The 21,896-nt window shown below is 45.0% G+C and overlaps 2 protein-coding genes across 10 annotated transcripts in view; one reads left to right on the top strand and one right to left on the bottom strand.

Annotated features, from left to right (window-relative positions):
* The window catches only part of LOC143153127 (uncharacterized), a 57,343-nt gene that overhangs the window by 2,745 nt on the left and 32,702 nt on the right, over positions 1–21,896 (top strand). For 3 of the 9 annotated variants that reach the window (XM_076323994.1, XM_076323997.1, XM_076323995.1), the window contains exons 2-6: positions 5,435–6,468; positions 6,576–6,718; positions 6,792–6,939; positions 7,011–7,248; positions 7,628–7,731. In XM_076323994.1, the coding sequence (XP_076180109.1) occupies positions 6,281–6,468; positions 6,576–6,718; positions 6,792–6,939; positions 7,011–7,248; positions 7,628–7,731 (821 nt within the window). In that variant the 5' untranslated portion in view covers positions 5,435–6,280. The other 6 variants (XM_076323992.1, XM_076323999.1, XM_076323991.1 and 3 more) reach the window with 6 other exon arrangements.
* On the bottom strand, positions 8,087–11,224 carry Sud1 (Prolyl 3-hydroxylase sud1). Its single transcript, XM_076324001.1, has 3 exons — positions 11,019–11,224; positions 10,709–10,939; positions 8,087–10,589 (listed from the first exon to the last, which is right to left on the bottom strand). Exon 3 carries the CDS (start codon positions 10,053–10,055, stop codon positions 8,232–8,234), a length of 1,824 nt encoding a protein of 607 aa, XP_076180116.1. The 5' UTR covers positions 10,056–10,589; positions 10,709–10,939; positions 11,019–11,224; the 3' UTR covers positions 8,087–8,231.

The raw sequence follows: 21,896 nt of genomic DNA, 5'->3' as shown, positions 1-21,896 counted from the left end.
TCTGCGAGGCGTTTTTTTCTTTTTTTTTTCACCGCTTTATTTAATTTTTGCGCGTATTTGTGAGTATAAGTGTTGCGAAATAAGCCGTGGAAATTAATTCAGCGCAGTGGCTTTTCCTAGCACCGATTAAGTCGGCAGTGAAAAGGTTAAACAGGATCGCCGCTAACGTAACGCGATCCGTGACGGATGGTTTTACAAACGGTGGTAGGGAACGCGTCCAAGTATCCCTGGTACTCGGAGCTTCCATAGCTCGTTAGTCGATTCGTTTTCTTTTCCTTTTTTTCTCTTTTGTCTTTTCTTTTTTTTCTTTTTTTCGTTTCCGAAAATCCTCAGTCGCTCCGCATTCCGCTAGAAGAAACGGGGTTCGATGACTTAGAAAAGCGTTCGAGAGATCGTCACTCCCGCGTAATCCAGTTACACGAATTATGTTACACGTTCGCGTTTCGCGGTGAAATTCACTCGCATTTTTGCCCCAGAAGCGCTGGGACACGAGATCGTTCCCCGAGCCAACACGCGCGGGCGCAAAAATTCGATAAACATTTTTCCAACACGTCCATTTTCGACGCGGGGTCGATGCACCGTAAACCTTGATGTTAATTAACACCGGAGACGTCGGAACACCGGCTAACCGGATATCCGTGTACACGTTACAATACGGTTAATCGATCGAACGTGGATAATTAAAATGGATCGCGTAGGAAACGTTTCTGCTTTTCTACTTTCGTTGTATGAAAACGATCGTTTCGACCGGTTAATTGCCATTATCCGGATAACGGTAACCGCGTTATCCGCGCAACCGTGGACTCGACAAACAATCGGTTGGTAACCGGTTAATTGGTTATTCGGGTAAACGGCGGTACCGATTAAAGGGTCACGCGGAGCTTGCCGGACCCGAGATACAAGGTAATCGGGTCGTTTGTCGTTTCTTCGTTTTTCGAATACCTTTATCGAAAGAAAAATTCCACAGGCTCGACGATAAGCGAGACGAACGCAAATTATGAAATTCTTGTATTTCGTAATACTGAACGTTGAGTATTTTTACCACCGACCGAGGACAGTCGTTTCGCGCGTTTCGAGATAATTTGGCGCGCGAACGAACATATTTTTAATCAAAATTCCGTGCATGGTATTTCGACCCGGTCGTTCAACGCCTCGCTTCGCAGTTTTGCAAAATGCGTCGTCCTTGAGAATTTGTTTCGTAGGAAACGCAAGCTTGGAAAGTTTTCCAAATATTACTCACCGGTTTGTTGATTACCTGCCAAGGTATCAGAATTTTATAGCCGGAAAATCGATGCGTAGCGGTCTCTGTACGCTTTGGCGCGCGACGCGACGTGAAATACGTGCCTCCGTGCACTCTCGCGGCTCGAAAAATGGCCCCGAGGGCGTCGATCGAAGTTGAATTCTAATCCACGCGAAACTCACGGGACGCCGAACCTACATTTGCGAGAAACGAATCAAAGAACCGGCACTGGTTCGAGAGACAGTGTGCTCGATTATCGACGTCTACGACAGTAGGAAAAGTGTCTTTCGTTTGAAATTCAATGCTCCAAAAATGTATTTCCCCCTTGGTATCGAAATTCGTATCGTTGGATCGGTTGAATCGTTCTCGAGAGTTCGTACAGTATTGCACGGTCGATCGTACGAGCGTTTCAAATACATTGTGCACACTCTCGAGAAATTCGAAAGAAAAGAACGTTCTATTCTAAAACGAAAAGATTCCCTAAAATGAGCATCTTTCGAATGATCAAAACCCTCGAATCTTCCATGAATAATAAGAAGATCCATTCTTTCGCGATTTCCACTTGTATCAAAAAAAAAAAAAGAAAAAAGGAAAGGGAAAGGGAAATCGAAGTCGGTGTAAAATCGTCGATCGAAAGCCGATCCCCGATGCGCGCAGACGATGACGTTTAGGCTAGTCCCGGAGAATCGAAAAAAAAGAAAGAAAAAGGGAAAGGGAAATCGAAGTCGGTGTAAAATCGTCGATCGAAAGCCGATCCGCGATGCAGGGCAGACGGCGACGTTTAGGCTCGTCCCGGTGCGCGACGATCGGTAAACCGTGACGGAGACACGGTCGCGTATAGGTATCCGCGCCTTTAATTACTTATTTTTTCTCGTCGCTCCAAAAAGCCACCGATGTGTAATACAGAGGCTTGTTGTGTGCCGCGGGGCTTCTGTGTGCGCGCGTAAAGCGCGACGAGCGTACGTCAAAGCCGGCAGTGAATCTCCGCGGGCCGCAGAGCGCGGACGAGGCCGCGCGCGTACACGCTACTCCGCAACGTGTGCAAAAAACCCTCTCCGCGTATAGTTCTCTAGCCTCGTCTTCTTCCGTCTCTCCTGTTCGCTGTCCGGTCGCGCGTGACTATCGATTCGTCACCGGTCTGTCTCGTTGTCTGAAAGAAAAAAAAAAGAGAAAAAGAAAAAGAAAAACGCTCGAGCACGGGGCCGCCATCGCGGCGTATCCGAAACTCGCGGTTTCCGCGAAACACCTTGGTACGCGATCGATCCACGACGCGAGTTTCGCGATCGAATTACCCGTTCGTCTAGCCGAGTCCTCGAAACGTCTCGAGTTCGTGGTGATCGATCGTCGACGCGAATTTCATCGATCTTCGAACACGAGCGAGCCTCGAGGACGAGTAAACACACCGATGATCGAGTGAGTGGTCGTTGTTGTTTCCTGGAAACGGTCTAATGGTACCGAGTGCCCTGCAGGGTTGTTGTTTCGCCGCGCTCCGGGCACGAAAGTTCGCTAAAACCTCGAAGCGTGTTGTCGTTAAGCAGAAACGATCTCGCGTCCGAGTACGCTTCCTGTTTACCCCGTCAGGTGTTGCATCTCCCCCCACCTCCCCGTAGCGGCGTGCACGAAAGTTTGTTAAACCTTACGCGGTCCGCGTCAGTTTCAGAGTGCACCCGATCGCCGAGCATTTGAATTATTCCGCACTTTCTTTTCTAATTAGAAGTTGCGTCTCGGAACGCAGACGGTGGCTACGTGCAATTATGGAAATCCGTACGCCGCGTTCGACGTAAGCTCCCGTATTCGTTGGCATTAATTAACGGCTTAATTGCCCCAGGTGGTTGCCGCGAGTAGTCTTTTCGCGAAAAGCTTTCGAGCGCATCCACGCTGGAAAGCGGGTGCACTTCTCAGTGACAATTCGACGTTGATGGTCTCGGAGTCGCGGGAACATCCAGATGTGACGCGAACTTGTATTGTGGTGCGAGCTCTCGAAATATAGTCACGTTTGAAAAACTAGTCGCAAGTGTGACGAAATAAAATCGAAGAAAAAAAAAAAGAACTTCGATCGGTGTATGCTGTACCTACGACCGTAGGGTCACCGACGATGTGCAACGGGACCTGCAGGTGCAACGCGCAGAGAAACGACAGGTCGTATTCGACGAGAACGATCTCCATCGCGCCAAGATAAGCGATAATCGAACCTTCTTCGGCCAAACGGTACACCGAAACGAATGGTGCGACAGGTTTGCAACGAGTGAACGCTGCTTTTTGACTTTTTTATAGTTTTTCTTTTCGTATTGCACGGTGGCGATGCGCGCGAAATATTGGATTGCTCGTAGATTTGAAAAATACCAACGATCGAGGACTCACTGTGCACGAGCTCGGAGCAGTGTCAGGATCGATTTTTGCGTTTCGAGCACGTGTACATGTTTATTCGTTATACACGGGACAACCCATTTGTTCGAACGATAAGAATTATTATCGACTCGATTGGAACGAGGTACGGTGTAGAGTCACGAAAGAACGAAGCGATTGCCTAGAGAAATCAATAGAAGGTTAAGCGTTATTAACATTAATTACCATACGATCCTGACCAGTGTTACGGAAACACAGATTTATGTAACTTCGCGCGACGAAATGTTCACTGTCTCGTTTCCTTAGGAGTATTCGAATACAATTTTTTCCAAATATCGGACCACTCTATCGGATCGTCGAACGTTCAAATACGAATATTTTTGATTCTTGTACCGTTGTAAAATAACTTTTGGACTCGTATCGTTTCTCGACTCGAAGAATTACGTACACCGCGATGAAGCTGCGAGTTAAAAAAAAATATTTGCGGTGTGGGGGATCGATTTCAGGACCTCCGATTTAGTCACGCGATCGTTCTACGATGACAAAAGCTACTCCGATGACGCTTCGAGTTTGGTAGCGTACACCCATCCAAGTTCTTTTCTTCTATTCGATTTTATTTAATCGCGTTTGCAACTAGTTTTACAAAGGTAGCTACGATCGAAGTCGAGCGCTCGAGGTTCTTCTCTCGTTGGTCGATTCGCGGTTACGTCCGCTAACGCGTCAACAGTCTGCGTGTTGTTAACCGGTCCGTCTCTCGAATGGAACAGACAAACTCGTTTCTTTACGCTCTTCTAGCCGCGAAATACGATTCCAGACGTTCGTAACAGACCTCTGAAAACAACTGTCGTGTACCGTATCTAAGACGTCTCGATCGCGAGCCGAGACCGTAAGCCGATATCCGTACGAATATTAACACTTCGCACTCTGGATGTTCCTCGGGTAACCGCCGAGCGGCTTTAAGCGGTGACGAGCGGAATTTTAATGGGCGTATAAAAAATTCTGTGGAGCGATTTAGCGTGAACGTTTATTCGATTTAAAGGACACGTTGCTTTCGTTCGTTCGACGCCGAAACGTTTCGTATTATTTTTAAATCGTTCTCGTTACTTGGATATTGTCCATCTTCGTTCGAGACAACGCTTCGTCGCGAAGAAACGCCATTGATTTTTACTTCGCGACGCGACAATCGAAACCAGCCTCGATATCGTGGAGAGTAAAATACAAATCCGTTGCTACGTTTCTTTAATTACGAGTAAAGTTTCTAAATCGAAAGATAAAACTTCGAGTCAGATTATGGAACAACTCTTTCTTCTAGAGAACGCGATGCACTTGTATTTCGTTATTGTTCTTTTTCTTTGATACCGCGGATAAAGATTCCGACTAAGAAGATGGACTTTCTCAAAAATTCCGACCGATGGATCTGAATTCCGTCCAGAGTTCTCTCTTGATCTTCCTTAATCCGTGAAACTTGCGTGTCTCGAAAAAGTATTATTTTCAACGCGAGCTTTCGAGAGCTTTCGAAAAAATTCCGATCGTTGAATTCGAACTTCGTCGAGCGGTGAATCCGCGCGAACAACAGCTTCGTAGTCCCGTGTTGGTAGCGCGTAATTCCGAAGCGTTGAAACGACGAGATTCGAACAGCTCGAAAAGCAAGATTCTTCGGCGTAGGTTCGCGCGGTGTTTCGTGCTCCCGCGTTTCGAGGCAATTGCCCGAATCATCCGCGATGTTAAGTCGTGTATTGTCCTCCTTCGAGCCGTAATTGGCCGGTTGCGCAATCGTCGCTCGAAAATAGGCGGGCAGCGCGGCGGTGTTCGAGAAAAACGATTGTTAATGCAGGGCTCTTCATGTAGGAAATTGGGGACGTCGGTTCGCGGCTTGACGCGATTCAGGTCGTAGTTGCGAGGCGAGTGAAACCGCACATACGTGTACACACCAACCGTGGAAAGAACCGCTCGTGGACGAAAAAGCTGGAGAAAAGCTCCGTGCGACTCCGAACGGGGTTCCCTGTGGCTGTAAATAGACGAACTACTCTTTTCAACGGGAACATTTTTTTACACCAGAATCGAAAACTATATTTCTAGACGACTTTTTACGATATTTACCCTCGGCGACGAGATATTTTTACGACGAGGTGCGAAGAATTCCGCGGCGCGAGTGTGTACCGTCGCGAACGATCGGGTGAGATACGTAGAAACGTTTCGATCGAATGGTCGTCGGTGAAACATCAGAAGGGATCGTGACCGGTGGACGAAACGCGATTGCAGTGGAACGAACGAACGTGACCGGCGAGCATCCGCGAGACGGAGCTTCGTGTGACCGAGCCACGTGTTCGCTTGTGAATCACCGAAGAGGAGACACCACTTGAACCATATACCCGATTGTCGGACGATCGCACCCGTACGCCAAACGTTACGAGGTTACGTTATGACGCCGCGCAGAAGCGAGAGGACCACGGATAGAAGTAACTCGGGAGGATTCCGCGACTATTTTAAGAACGGCTACGATCGTGGTTTGTGAGAGAAAACTGGAAACCGGAGGCGCCGGCGACCACGACGACGACGACACACAACCGGCCCGATAGTCGATGATACCACGGCGAAAGAAACGCGTGTCACGAAGGCCACCTCGTGTGTTTCCTCGTCGTTTGGTGTTTTCCCCAAGGAGAACCTCGATCGTACGCGCGAACGGAGACAATCATGGACGGAAGACCGAAAATCGAGATCGTTCGAGTTCCCTCGAACGAGCGCGGTAACTTCCGGTCCCCGGATACCGTCCGCGGTGGTTACAGCCACGTTCGGGTGGGCGCGTACTGCCCGGAACCGGAAGTCAGGGTGGTTGTTTGCGACAGCAAACCGCCGATCGAACAATCGCGGAAATGTAAAAGGTGAGCACCGCTCAGTGTTCGTCGATCTCGTTTTTACGGTGCTTCGATCGACTCTGTCTCTTTCTTTCTTTCCTTCTTCTTCTTTTCTTTCTTTTTCTTTTTTCCAGAAACCTGGGACCAGTTTCGAAGTTGCTGAGACGTCGTCACCACGCGACGTATCTCGCCACGAAATCTTGTGATAACATTTATAGCGTAAATAGAAGTAGCAACTCGTTGGATTGGAGGGTGAGCCGTGCGGTGAACGATCACGGTAAGGATACCTCACTCGTTCACGATGTTGTTCTCGTCGACTCGAGATCACGCAGACGTTTCGAAATTTCCAGGCTTTCAATCTCGACAGAGCAACAGCCTCGATTGGCGAGTCGGGAGGGCGGTTAACAAACTCCACTGGAGGGACACCACTCGCAGCGCCGAGCAACTTTCGAGGAGCGGACCGATCGGCACGGATCATCTCCAAACCTCCAGCACAAAGTACCATCCGTCGATCCGTTTCCTCGTTGCGTGGAATCTCGAGGTATTTATCGGGATTCACCCGGTTTCAGGTCGAAGCTGATCTCGCTGCTACGACGACTCTCACCGCGGCTCTCGCGACCCGGTGGTAACAAAAATAACCTGCAATCGTCGCCGACGATCTGTCCCTGGGTGCAGGTCGAGTATTCATCCGAGTCGATCAACGAGGGTATACGGGAGGATTCGCAGGAGAGCGACGCGAGCTTCCAGAGGGAGTTGCAGCTGAACGAACTGAGGAAACGCATGGCCGGGATCCCCACCACGTCACAGGTGATTAATTGGAATCGTTTTTGCTTCTAGAGGCGGGAAAATTTGGGATTACCTTCGTCCCAGATACAAGATGCTTCGTTCTCGCTCGCAATACGATATTGTAACTCGTACACGATTAAGAGCAATAGTCGATTCTCCGTAGTCAGAGTTCGAGTAACCCCAAGCGCGCTTTAAGTCGTCCGGAACGAAGACAAATCGAAGGCGTGCCCGTTAATGGCTTCCGCCGCGTGCGATCTGAATCGAAGAGACGCGAAAGCGATTCGAAAATGCGTACAGTCCTGTGACGACGATTCCCGTTCGTGTCGTTTCCGCGTTGCAACGGTCGTCGAACGCGCAACACATTACCGGGCAGTTTATATCGAGGTGTTTTACCTGTCAGGTTACCGTGAAAAACGGTAGGGATGGCAAGGAACAGGAATGCTCCCCGCAGCCTAGGATACAAGTGCAACAACCCGATACCGAGTATAATACCGCCTGCAAATCGTAAGCTTCACATTATTATTTTGTTTCTTTGATACCTGCGAGACTAAAACGAGACGTGTGTTGACCGCTTTTGAATCTTCTCTCGAGCTTAATTCTCTTGCACCGTAAATGTAGCAGAGTACGTTCAAATCCACGCATGATAAATCACCTAACATTTAGCCCCGTAACGTAAACGTAAGCCGATAGAGATTTTGTACTACACCCAATAAATAATTGAGAATGTTTTCTGCACTGTGGTTTTCTTAAGCAGCACGATAAATCCTAATTAATTATCCCTTAGAACGATCGACCCCGAATACCAACTACCCTAGCGTAATGCGAATCTACGGGTAGAAGAGTGAACGGACAAGGTATATCCGACGATAAATACTGACAATTTTATTAATACGAATACTATGATACATTTTTAAAGGCGAACGCGCCTCCATCCGCAATTCATTATACAATTCCCACTCGTTCGCGGATCGTTTCGTGTTCCGCGAAAACATCCAGTGGAATTACTATTCGTAATATGTACAAATCAAATTGTAAAAGTAATCTGTACAGTAGTGATTCACGTATTTCTGGAGTCGGCAGGTGCCCAACGTCTTGTAAACTAGACAGAGGTGGTTGTTTTTCGCAGGTACGTGAATCAGAGCACCCTCTTGCTCCTTAGGGTCTACGTAGTCTATAGTGTCCTCCTCAGGGACGTGACTCGTATGAAATTGTATTATCACATCGAGAGCACCTTGCTCCGACGCGTTCGTATCGTCCATGTCCTCTTCCTGGTCGGAACATTCGAGAGAACAATCCAAAGGATCCGACAGGTAATCCCCGATGTCCGATACGTCCGAGTCGTCGGTGTCCATAAGCCTACCTAATTTTTGCGGCGAAAGATTTTCTAGTTTCGACGAGGACGATTGTTGAGACAAATTCTTTTTCTTCGGTCGAGGGGACTTCCCTTTCAATATTTTCTTCAGTATCTCGTCCTCGTCGATGTCCTCGTCCTCCTTGTTGCTCATCAGAGTATCGCAGTCCGACTCCGCGCTTCTGTTATCGCTGTTCATTTTCTCTTGGCAGTCTTTATTGTTTTTACTCGTTCTCGGTGTGTCCAACGAGTCCTCGTGCCCCTCGACGTTTTGATTTATGCATCCGTTGCTACTTGATTTCTTTTCGCTCATGGGTAGAGCGGATTTGTCGGATATTAACGTGTAGCAACCTTTCGACCACCTCTGCAGCTCTATGATCATTTTGGGGTTCATGGTTTCTTTCTCCGGCACGAGATCCAGTTCTGTGTAATCTTTCAATAATTGAAACATGGAGATGGATTTGAACATGTTGTAAAACTGCTTTAGCAGCTCGGGCAGAGTTTCCTCGCACGCTACCTCGTAATTGCGGATGTCTGCTGGACCAACTTTCTTCCAAACAATGCTAGCCGACGATAGATCTGTGGCTAATTTCTCGTAAACGTCTTCCCTTAAAAAATTTGATAGAAACGCAAACGATTCTTGTTCCACGTCTTGCTGAATCTCCTTAACGATATCAGGAAACAGGTAGCACTTTGTTATCCAATTATTCAAATCTATTTGGGTCTTTGTCGGTTCTACGTAGCTTGGTTCTACTTCCGGTCTTTGGGGCCTGGTATTTTCTCTAAGTGGTCCGTGAAACCAACCGTTAATGGTCCAACGTGACTTATCCGGCGAAGTTATTTCTGCTACTTGATGGTAAGAATTGTCGACAACTTCGAAAAATACAAGAGAATTGTACTCGGGTATCAACGATCTCACAACGTTTCTAGGCAATCCGTTTTCATCCGTGTCGAACAAATCTAAAGCTCCTCCGTCTTCCATGGTCCAGTTCTTCGAGAGATACAATATGAAAGCGATTCTTCGATCACCCATGTTGTCGTCGTGACAAAGCAAATAGTCCGTATCGGAATAACAAGCACTAGACATGGATATTTTCTTATTAAGCTCTATCTTGGTGTTTCGTTCCATCCATGTGGCCAGATCCGTTTGAAACGTTTCGTACAAAAACTTCAAGTTTTTGGTGTCGACGTTGGCAAGATCGCTGGTCTGTTCGAACTGATAAAGATCTATACTATTTCTTCTACTTTTGACGTCTAGCAATTCATTTTTTATTTCGTCCATGAACTCTTCGTTGCATAGAAAATTTGTAATTTTACACATTCTATAAGGTTTCGATATAACTTCGAGATTGTCCTTTTTTATGTCGCCGTAATTGTGCCAATTGTCGTAAAAAAGTTGCTGAAAGTTGGTCGAATAAACGTGATCCGAGATGACGGAATGCTTAAGCTTCTTTAATTCCGGTTCTTCTTGGGCCATAACTCTATACCTCGGTTGTATGAACTGATAAGAATTCCTGCTTGTATTTCCTTACGCTATCAGTCTTTTTTCGATACAGCTCTTGTCCTTGCGTTAACAATTCATGTTCCTGGCTAATTTACTTACAAGTATTTTCTATAAATTGGTAAAGTACTATAAACTATATCACATTTTTTTTATCTAATACATAGATATGTATCGTTACATATTTCGAATACGTGTATCCTTTATACATCAAAATGGACTTTCTGGAAGAAACACTGGTTACGTGCACCGTTGCGAACGTTTATTTCCCTCAAAATATCATCCCCGCAGGTTACCGCTTTCGAAGCGAGTTATTCGTTCATTTAACGATTGGCAATGTTTCCTCTGGACTATTTCTCGTTCAGCAAAAATGGTGTTTCATTCTCTACCAACCATTTCGTCCCGGTAGTAGAGATATATCACAGTTTTTCTGAATGCACTCACCGGACGATGTGCGGCACTTGTTTCTCGGTACATGCGGCCCACGTGGTCGTTTGACCCACACGTGTTCTGAAAGCAGTCGGTCGAAAATCCGATTAATAGAATTCCGTTCCATTTCGCGATCGCGTCGACTGACGAAATAAACAAGCCTGGTCGAACAAGTCGCGTCACTCGCGACAATTACGTACCAAAAACTGCACGTGTGTCCAAATTTAGCGAACTAGGTCCGTCGTTCCGTGTCACCACGCAGTTGCATTCTGCCTGCCCAGGGACTGCTACTACCGCTGGCGAAAACGTCGATTCGATCGAAGCCAGGGACGTCGCAAAATATTCGTGAACCCTGATCACTCGCGGCTCCTTTTGCTCCGGACGTTCGTCGAACGTTCTAATTGTACCATACGCGTACGAATTTTACACACCTGTGCATCGTCGACAATTATTCCGCGGAATATGCCGTATTCTCAAATATATTACTCACGCGAATCTTGCTCTCCGTACCTCCGAAACTTAACCTCATTTGTTTATATCGTTTTTCGATATGAGAAATAACGTACGATTTTTCCAAGCATTGAAAAGTTTGACGCAATGGAGTGCTATCGTGCCTCGAGACAGATTCGTTCGATTGTGAAAGAATTTATAATAGGGTATTCGTGACGAGAGTTTTCGATATGACCGTTGGAACTGGATTAATTTTACACACTGACGTTATACGTGACAGAATGTTGCCAGGAAAAAAAAATGAAATCGTCGATTTCGCGACTTCTTTTTTTATCGTTGAAATTTCGCGCGCGGTTTCGGATCGCGACACCTTTCGAATAATCCCGCGCGGCCGGGCGGCGTTTACTCGGTCGACCTGTGAGCGGCGCTACGGGCGCTCGTGTCAAGATGGCGGCAGTAGTTCACGTTTGACGGGTGCCGTTGGTCGCATGGAAATTCGGGGCACACCCTGACCGTTAAATTCTACAAAGTGAGACGTCGTCGCGACGAATGATCGATCATCGTGAAATCCTCGTGTAAAGGGCTCGCCGGCGATCCTGGAACCGGGCAGCAACAGGACGACGCACGCATACGTGAGTAACAACACGCTCCATCGAAACCCACACGCACACACGGCGTGACAAGTTTCATCCTTTCCACGGGGTTTTTTTTATTCTTGTATCCCCGGCGACCTGTCAACGCGCTATCCCTTATTCCCGAAAACGTACGTTGCCTGCTTGTCGTGCACCGATAGGCTCGATAACACGAGGGTGGGGTCTTGCGGTCGAATTCGAGGACGTAAACAGGCGGCTAGGACTCTCGGGTCCCGCAGTCACCTTTTGTTTGTGTCGGGAGCACGTTGTGCCGGGAGACCGTTAGCAGCTATCGCGCGAAGTGCTGACCAAACACAGTGTCGTGAAAAACTCGCGTTCGCAGAGCCGATCGCGTTCGGTTGTCATTGTCGAAGGTTCCTCCTACGGGAACCCATTACACGGTGTTTCCTGTTTTATTCTTCGAGCCGCTACCATCGGCCTTGAACCGGACTCTTGGTGGCCTACTGTGACGATTGTGGCATGAAGGAGCTTTCGAATTTTGAAATCTTTCGATCGAGTCTCGCCGAAGAACAGAGGTGAGTCAGGTGGAATTCGCGTATCGTACGTCAGTCGCGATCCGTGTGCTTTTTTATCGGGGCAACGTCGAAGCGACGTTATCTAAGATATTACTCCGAGCAACGTGTTATTTTGTTTCGCCGTTAAATTACTTTCGTTCGTTCGGGCTCGTAATATCGAAGATAACGACCAAAAGAGATTACGGAACAATGAAATCGTCCAATCGATCGCGAGACAGTTCGATGCAAATATTTCAATCGGACACGGCGAGATCGTTCTGAAATATTAGTTCCATGTGTTTGCACGTTCACGTTTCACCCTTTGCGGACGGACATTTTAGGGCACGTGACGGGAAAATAATGCGCATCGAGAAATTTCTTTAACCTATACATTTCATTCGAATTCAACGAACCGTTACGTACGTGTATTAAGAAAAATCAATTTTTTTTTAAATCGTACATCGAGACACCGTTCGCAATGTGTCGGTTCTCGCACTTCTCGACTCCAGTACAGAGTGTCGATTCCTTGAAAACTAATTTTCAATTCCTTCGTTCCGAATAAAATGTTTCCCTGGCTTGTGGTTTTTGCTCAGGTTTACGCGATTGCCTCTATCGAGCTCCGTCGAGATTCCTAACGTCCGTAAGCGACTATCGATTGCCAAAGGGAACTGCGTTTCTCCTACGTCATAGTTTGTTTTTCTTTGGCGATTGGCGTGCTTCTGTACCCAGTAACGGTCATCGAACATCTAGAAAAATATCGAGGCGACGCGAGAGGTTGTTTTGGCAAATTTCTTCGAAAATAAAGCAATTATCGAACACATCGAGTACGCGACGATCGTCGCGTGTTTCGCACAGGTACGACAGATGGCCCATAAAATTTTATTCGAGCAATAGACGCCGAATAAAACCAACGTACGGTAATTTACTCGGAACGGTTATTCGAGCGGTTAAACTTTTATTCGTCCGAGTCGAATTCTAATACTTGTTCCGCGATAACAAATTGTTTATTTCTCATCCAAACGAGAATTTCGATCACCTCTGTGGTACATTCGTGTTTACTCGACTTGGACGTAATTTCATCGTTACGAACGATCACGTTTCGCGATTCCAACGAAAGATTCACCGATATCGAAACAATTTTCGATCGAGTCCCCGCGAAACGATAAAAGTTTCGATCGAATAGCTCGCGACGAGATTGGTCGTTCCCCTTTTTTTTCTCCTTCGATGAAATACCTTCGACAAGATGCCAAGTGCCTCGTTTAACGATTACGCCACTCGAACCACTAAGCCTGTCGGTCGTGGCATTAAAGTGTACTGTTAAACTCGAAGTACGTCCATTAATGTTGCCCGTGCGAACGTTTCTTATACGTACACTTAACACCTTGCTACTTCTTTTCATTCTGCATCGCCGAATCGAAGACTCGCGCGAAGCAAACTTTATTCCGTAATTAATTTCATTTTTTATTTTCCCTTATCCCCTCGGTGTAACGTTTCTCTCGAAGTATCGTCTCCTCGACGTGGACAAAGTCTTGAGATATTAACGCGTTATCGGTATTAGTTTTACTCGAAATTACGATCCGATATTTGATATTTTGTATCTCGAGGCGCACGGCGCGTCAAACGTTGCAAGTTTATTCCACGTTTCCGACCGACCTTTTGTACGAGAAAGATTCTTTGGATAAAAAACTTGCGTCGGCTTGTTTCTTTCGGTCGACAGAAGCCTACCCAACCGGTGACGTTCGAAACTCGTCAGGACACCTGGTATACGGGCAAACCGTTACGCGTTTCTTCGACGTGCAAAAGAAACGATCTATCCTCGTCGGCTGATTTTTTCGCCCAAGTTTCGTGCGCGTTGTGGACGCGTCCAGCGACGGTACACATTAAACGGGGTACTGGGAATACAAAAATCGGGGTAAGTTACAGCATTGCGTGACCGGTGCAATTATTCTCGCGTTAAACGTGCAACACGGTTTCGTTGACGTACCACGGTGTCGCAGCTCCAGTTATCGACCATACGAGATCCATTTTTCTCTTTCGTACGGGATTTAATTATAATTAATTCACTCGACTAGTTTCTCCGTCGCAGAAGGATCTCGTATCGGAATCGAAACGAATCTAATTGTTATTCCGTTGGCATACTTTTACCAACGGCGACTTCGTAACAGCATTTCATTTCAATTTTAGCGCGTTTCTCGGGAAAAGAAAGGAGAGTTCCCAGAGTTACTCGTGAATAAGTTAGTAGGTAATTTTGATTACTCAACGTGAGCTCGGCCGACCAAGGATACGCTTAATCGTTTCTCGACGACATTTTCGATGCAACTACGGATTCGATATAGGTAGAATTTCATTCGATTAGACGAAATTTTTTAATTTTTTAATTTTTATCCAAAGTTGTTTATCTCTTGTTCGTCAACACTCGTAAGACGAGTGGGTATATGGTACGCATATTTGTACGGATAGAAATTTCACGCATCGGTAATTTGCGTACTGGAACTTTACGCTAAAGAGTTTCTTCGTGGAACGTTTCACTTTAAAATTCAAATTCTGATTCCTATTCGACGAGTCACGGATCCAAAGTCGTTCGTCTCTTGTTCCTCCTTTCGAAAATCCTTGGTAAAAGGCAAAAATTCACCTATCTCTGCGCGGATTCGTTTCTTCGGTAATATTTGCGTACTCGAAGTTTCAAATTGTTCGTCTTTTATTCGTCGTCGTTTCGAAATTCGTTAAAATTCTTCGTCTTTCATTCTTCGTCGTTTCGAAATTCGTAGAAGATTAAAAATTTCCCACGTATGCTTTTTTTCCAAAGCTGGCTGAAAGTTTTGGCGAAAGATCATTTATTTTTCTACGCACACACATAGCAGGTAGTATTCGGAGCAGCGTAGGTAATCGGGGAGCGTTTAATCGTGTCTGCGAAACGACAATAATAATTTCGTAAGTACGTGGAACGGGCGACACGCTCGAATACGTGGTCGGTCGGTGAAAAATATGCGGAGCGCGTTTCCTCTTTTCTCCAGCTTAGAGACCACGATGTAGCGGCACTCGAATCGCTTATGGCATCGTTCGTCAGTAGAGTGCGACGGGATCGAAGCAAACGCAGCGCGGCATTGTCAAAAGAAATTCTGGGTGGTCCGATAATGTGAGAGAGAGAGAGAGAGCAAGGAAGGGACCCATCGTGGCCCGTTCGTTTCGTCAATGGCCACGAGAATCGTTATTGCTTTTACTTCCTTAGGAACGACACGTTTGCGTGCCGATTAATCGCGATCCGTTGCAAATCTCGCTCGTAAAATGTAGAACGGCCGAACGACTCGCGATAGGTATTCTTTTTACGCGTGCAGCGACATGCACTCGTGTACGTGACTCACGGTGCATTTTGTAAATACAAAATAAGAAGGAGACGATGTTACGAAACGAAACCAACGCTCGACGATGCTTCGTCTCGTAACGAAACGTAACTTGTATCCTGAGTATTGTACTCGAGAAGCTAGCGCTGGTGACAAAGTTCGAACGAACGGTTTGAACGGTTCGGGGTTTTATTAACAGTTTTGGAGAAGTTTCTCGATAGACTTTCCATCGCTCTGTTTATATCGAAGCGAAGAAATTGACATCGATTCTTTGAGAAAATATCTATCGGGTTGTTCGGAAAGTTATCTCGAAAGTTTTCGAAAATGGAGAATGTGTAATTTAATAAAATGTTTATACACTTTGAAAAAGTGGAGAATGTATAATTTAATGAAATGTTCTTGCAAAGTGGAGAATATATAATTTAATAAAATTTTTTTCCAAAGTGGAGAATATATAATTGAATAAAATGTTCTTCCAAAGTGGAGAATATATAATTGAATAAAATTTTCTTTCAAAGTGGAGAATATATAATTGAATAAAATGTTCTTCCAAAATGAAGAATATATAACTTAATAAAACGTTTACACACTTAAAAAAAATCGTGCTTCATTTTCACCAAAAAAAAAAAAAGAAAAACGAAACGACTTTCCGAACAACCTAATACACACGTACAGAAAGAGAATAATAAACGTTGAAAGGTATACTCTATTAGTATTTCCAGAATAATTTAATTCCAACCTTCTCGTAACGTTCCCCGTTAATGTTCCCGCAAGGTAATACGAGCGCCGTAGAAAATCGTATTTGTATTTCAATTTGCATTTTTCAAGCCGGTAAGCAAGTGTCCGGTGACTTATAACGGAGCGTATGTTTCACGGTCGACAAAAGTGGTCGCGTTTAGTTCGTTCGATGAATCGATCGCTCTTGTCTCGATTCGCGATAATTGACGAATTTTACGAATTTTCCGAGTTTCTCTCGAAACGAGGAGCCTCTTCGATAGGGCTCCGTTCGAAATGTTAACCCTTTGGACTCGAGAGGAGATCCTTAACTCAGGTTATTCGATTTCGATCGTTAGGTTATCACTTAATTCAGTGTACTATTATAATCCGGGAAAACTTGGTAGTTTGGAATTGAAATTGGAATTGAAATATCACGTTCTTGTAGAGATAAAATTATTCCATTCCAGATTAATTTTACGACTAAAAAAATGTTCTCGAGGCTTCTTTCTTGTAGCAAAGAATACTGTATTCGCAGAATACAATTTTTCCATCCACGAATTTCTTTCTCGTTAGATTTTCGTAAATTCGAGCGTGTAGTTTCGAGTACCTCGATGCTGTGCAAAATGTTTGAATATTTAAACCGTTCGAGCACCGCGTCCGCGTTAACTGGGGCAACATAGTCGTCGAATAAACAAGCGAATACTTGGAGACTGAAATAATCAGGAGGGAAGTATCAAAAGGAGTAGCGTAAAATTTGAAGCGAGAATTTTCAAACGTGTTGTTCGAATACGTAAAAATCGATATAAGAGAACTCGGTTAGAGCAACGTAGAGAATTCGTCAAGGAAGTGGTCAGAGTTTCGTATTCCTTCCTGAACGATGAAGTCATTCGAGTGTGCGATTCTGCAATTACTTTGAGCAACGCATAAAAACTGGGGCAACAGTTTGCCCGCAACGTATGCGCATATTTTTTGCAGCCGAAGGGTCGTACGACGATGTAGCATTATTATTAGCTCGCTGCATAAGTCCTCTGTCCTTGTTCGGTACAAAATAATACACACAAGGTAGAAATCTTACAGTTTCCAAGGAGACGCTGCTGTAATAAACGTTTCTTCGCGAATTATTGAAAATCCCAGCCGAAGATGCACCGATTTCGAGCGGTGTGCAGTTGCATCGATTTGTGCAGTTTGCACCGAAGCGGGTCTTTGAATACTGAGTAGAAAATCTACAATTTTCGCTATGGATTACAAATTCTTATCAACGATCGAAAAATACAATCCGTTCGCGTAACGTTTCACATCGTTCGAGTATGCGAGTAGTAAAACTTGTTAAATTTTTCTGTGATTAAATAAATCATCGTTTCTTCGAGTACTCCATTTGTATCTCGTACGCCGACAGCATCGTTTCGCGAAACGATCGTTCTCGAGAAGAGCAAACTCCTATTGTTCTCAAAAAGGTAAATAATATTGAGTTGGAAAATTCGATCCGGGTCTCTCCTGACCCCCTTTTCATGACCAATCCTCGCGTCGCGAGTACTTCCGGAGTAAAATTTCCAAAAATATGCATCGGAGTGTTCGGAAAGTGATTTAATTTTTTTTTTCCCGGTGAAAATGAATCACGAATTCTTTACAGTGTATAAACATTTTATTGAATTATATATTCCGGAGTAAATTGATACTTTCGGAGTAAAATTTCAAAAAATATCATTAGGTGAAAATTGGTGAAGCACGATATTTTTCGAGTGTACAAACATTCAATTAAATTATACATTCTCCATTTTGAAAAACGAAATCACTTCCCGAACAACCCAATAATTGTTTTCGAGTACCCTGTTTTCATTTTGTACGGCAATCGCGTCATTCTGCAAACTAAAATCGAGAAAATCGTACACGCGAGTTTCATGCATCGAACGGATTAAGAAACGTTGAAACTGTCGTTTCGAGCGCGTGGTTGCAACGACGCATAGGAGTGCAATCGCGGATTTCGATTCCGCGTGCAAGGTATTTCGAAAAATTTCACGTTCAACCGATAGACGGAACTAACTCCCGGTGCGATCTAATAACATGCAAACGATGCCGTGATGCAACCGCGGAATTGGCTCGTAATGTCGATCAACGGGCGAAACGAGCGTAGAACTTTCGATTCCACGGTATCAGTTTTGCTCGACGAAGCAAAAACCTTTTGCTACGCGAACGTGGCTCCCCGTAACGAAAAAAGCATCCTTCCCTTATCGCGTCCCGAAACCTCGAACGGTTTGGAATTGGCCGGGAGCGTGTATCGGCGATACCGTGGTGCAATAAAAGAGGCGTGCACATTCTCGGTCGTCGCGTTGCATCTGCAACGGAGCTGCACGTACCATTGAGAAACGAGAGGACGAAACCCTACCCACGAGCTCAATAGACGCGAGGGGAATTCGTTTCACTCATTTTCCCCCCCATTTTTTAAGTGGTAGGATTTCTAGACACCGGAGGATAATTTAGAAATTTGGAAACATGGAAAATTTTGGAGTTTTACAAGTGTACTCCTTTGGTAATTGTACAATTTTCGATGTAATGTGTTTCTTCCATCGCATTAATCGCGATACGATAGTTTTAGACGGTGTTGAACTTTCGTCTGGTTCGGAGGGAAATATTTTAGGGTATATCGAATATAATAATAAGAAAAATAGTATTTCTTTGATTGGGCGAGCTTGAAGGTAATTTCACGCGTGTAGAGTAGAAAAAGATACGTCTTCGGAGAACGTGTCATGGAATTTAAATTTCATCGGGAAATTTAATCAAAATTGATTCATCGTATTGGATGATTATGATACTTGAAGAATATTTTCGTTCGAAGTATCGTCGTTTTGGAAAATTGATTAAGAATCGTTTGTTGAATCTGGTGTCGAAGAGTCTCGTATCCAAAGGCACGCGACGCTCGTCGCCGAGTATCGCCTTGGGAAGTTTGCAATTATTTCTGCGAGCGAAACAGGAAATCCTCGCTCGGTTCTGTGGGAAGATCGTTTCGAAATCGTTTTCGAGGGAACTTCAAACAGTTTGTTCCGTACGTCGTCGGTCGAGAAATGGTGATCGTCGAGCACGACCTATTTCGCGCTCCGGAAACTCCGCGACCTTAATCTTCGGCCCGTTTTTCTCCCCTCTGGTCGAGTTTTCTACCACTTCTTCGAAAGAGATTTCGTCGAGTAACTCCGTAAGAGACGTACCACAGTTTCTAAAAGCGTTTCGAAATGGAACAATTTAAAAACACGAAGTATCTTTTCCGCTGTGTGTAATCATCGTAACGCTCTGTCTTTATAAATATTGTGTCGTTCCTCAAGTGATTTTTCCAAAATGGAGAATATACAATTTGATAAATTTTAGAGTTTGTACATTCTAAAAAAAATCGTATTTTATTTTCACTAAAATAAACGAAACGACTTTCAGAACAACCCAATAATTGCGGAATGGTCGCATCGAGTCTGCGGAACGTTCTAGATTTTTTTTCTTTTCATAGAGACACAGATGATTCAAGGATATTGTTGATCCATTCTTTCCCAAACTTGAAGCGAGTAGTAGTTTCGAATCGTTCGTAATAGTTTCGTCAGCAACGTACTTTCGCTGTAGCAAAACACGCGCGTGTTCGATTGTTCTCTTCCTGAATTACCTTAAGCACAGCGACTCGTTTCACGCTCCGAAAAATCTCGGCTCGTTTCTTTCTCCCGTCGAGCTTTCTAGTATTTCGTTTTTTTTTTTTTTCCCCCCGAGCGTTTGTTTCTCGTCGAGACACGTAATTACAATGGACGTTACCCGCCGGTGGAAGCACTCTCGAACCCTTTGGTCCTTTGTCGAGCGGCTCGTTTCGCGCGAAACGTCGCACGTGTACCGGTTCTGGGCAATCGATAAAAAGTATACAGAACCGCAGATAGTTCGCACTCGAGCGCGTTTCCCCGTGTACGTGTAAAAACTATGGGGCTGTGTACACTGGGTGTACCGAAAAACCATGGTACGATCATGGAAGAAATTGAGAAGAAAAAAGAGTACAATATTTTCTTTCGTCGTTTTGGAAAATCGAGTATGAAATTTCGTGAGGTGTCTCCACCGATCAGTTTATTTATTCGACGGTTTCGGAATCGTACGGTGCAGCGATTAGGATCAAAAAGTTGCACATTACGATCGAAAGTACAGCGTTCATCGTTTCGAGTAACATTCGTGGAATAAATGTATTCCTAAGAAGTATCGACCGTAAAGTATTTGCCATAGTTAAGTAGTTGAATAACGTTTCGACACATCGAGTTACTCGGAGAAGTAAAATCTTCCATAATTACGGTGATGCATATTTTATTCAATTCACTCGTATTCTTGGTAAAAGAATGACTATCTTTGGATATACATTGTCGTAAGCACGGTAACGAGGACATTTACCTTAACGCGTATAGTTGAGAGACAACGAAAGTTGGTCAAACGGATTTCTTCGCGTTTAATCGCTCCGTTCGTATTTGCAAACAATGTTACGACTCGCAGCTTGTCTCGTATCGCGTACAATCGTCCATTGAATGTAATATTCGCGAGACTAACGGAGATGGCACGTTGCAAACGTAATCGTCGATTTCCTCGAAAACGAAGCCTCGAATCGAAACAGTTCACTCCCTTTCTTCGGTTCATTTTCGCGCGTAGAATCAATTTCGACCCGCAATTTTTCGATTCATTTTCGACACACTGTGTATCTTCATCGTCGCGAAGTTTCTCGATTTCTATCTTGGAACTCGATTGCTCGACTCGTAGATGGCACGTTGCAAACTCAATATCCTCGAAAACGGAGCCTCGAACGAAAACGGTTCACTCTCGTTCATTTCTCCCGATAATTCATGTTCACGCTTGGTATCACTTTCTGCCCGTTTCCGTGCCGCAATTTTCGACACACTGTGTATCGTTCACCGTCCGGGAGTTTCTCGATTTCTATCTTAGAGCTCCGTTGCTCGTCGAGTTCGGGATTTACGAGTGGTCGACGAGTGGAATTTAATCGAACCCGGAGCGTACCATTAGCCGAAGCTAAGCGGTTATCGACATCGCGGTTTCTCCGTTTACGGGAATAATGATTCAATTAAAAGAACATCGGGGATTATCTTCGTAGCCGTGGTAACGCAGAGTTCCCCCGTATCGATTCCCGAACAACCGAGGGAACCAAACGAAACGCTTTAATTGCGCGAACGAGCTCGGTTCGTTCCGTTTGTTCGATATCTCGATAGCCTCGTATACTCCCGGTTCTCTCTCTCTCTCTCACTACCACGCTTTATTATAAGCCAGTGCGCCACTTAATGACGGAATAACGGCGATGCGATTAAGTGAATGAGATCGTGGGATAATCCCATTCACGTTTATCTTCTATCGGGTTTGATGCCCCGGCGAAACTGGGGGAGAAGAACCCCTTCTGCGCGACACCACTCCATTTTATATAGGCTGATCGGTATCTGGATACCAAGCACGACGAACTCCCTCTCGGTGTATTTCTTTTTTTTTTCGCTGGAATTAATCGCCAGGGTTCGAGCGGATCCGATGGTTACTTTAACCCCGTTAACACGTTCAACGCTACTGTGGTTCCAACGATTCTTTCACGATTGCACCGGGTTCAATACTCGTGAACTTTTAATACAAATTAAGAAATAGTCTCTCGACGGAGATAATTTGGTATAGATTGTGAAATCAAGGAATTCGACAATGTACAACTGGAACGATTCTTTCACGATTGCACCGAGTTCA

Source organism: Ptiloglossa arizonensis, chromosome 12, assembly GCF_051014685.1.
Source record: "Ptiloglossa arizonensis isolate GNS036 chromosome 12, iyPtiAriz1_principal, whole genome shotgun sequence".
NCBI lineage: Eukaryota > Metazoa > Arthropoda > Insecta > Hymenoptera > Colletidae > Ptiloglossa > Ptiloglossa arizonensis.
Note: the sequence above shows the minus strand (reverse complement) of the source record. Positions and strands in the feature narration are given on the sequence as shown.

Excerpts from the sequence above, each read along its gene's own strand:
- Sud1 (XM_076324001.1), bottom strand. The coding sequence starts at position 10,055 with ATGGCCCAAGAAGAACCGGAATTAAAGAAGCTTAAGCATTCCGTCATC.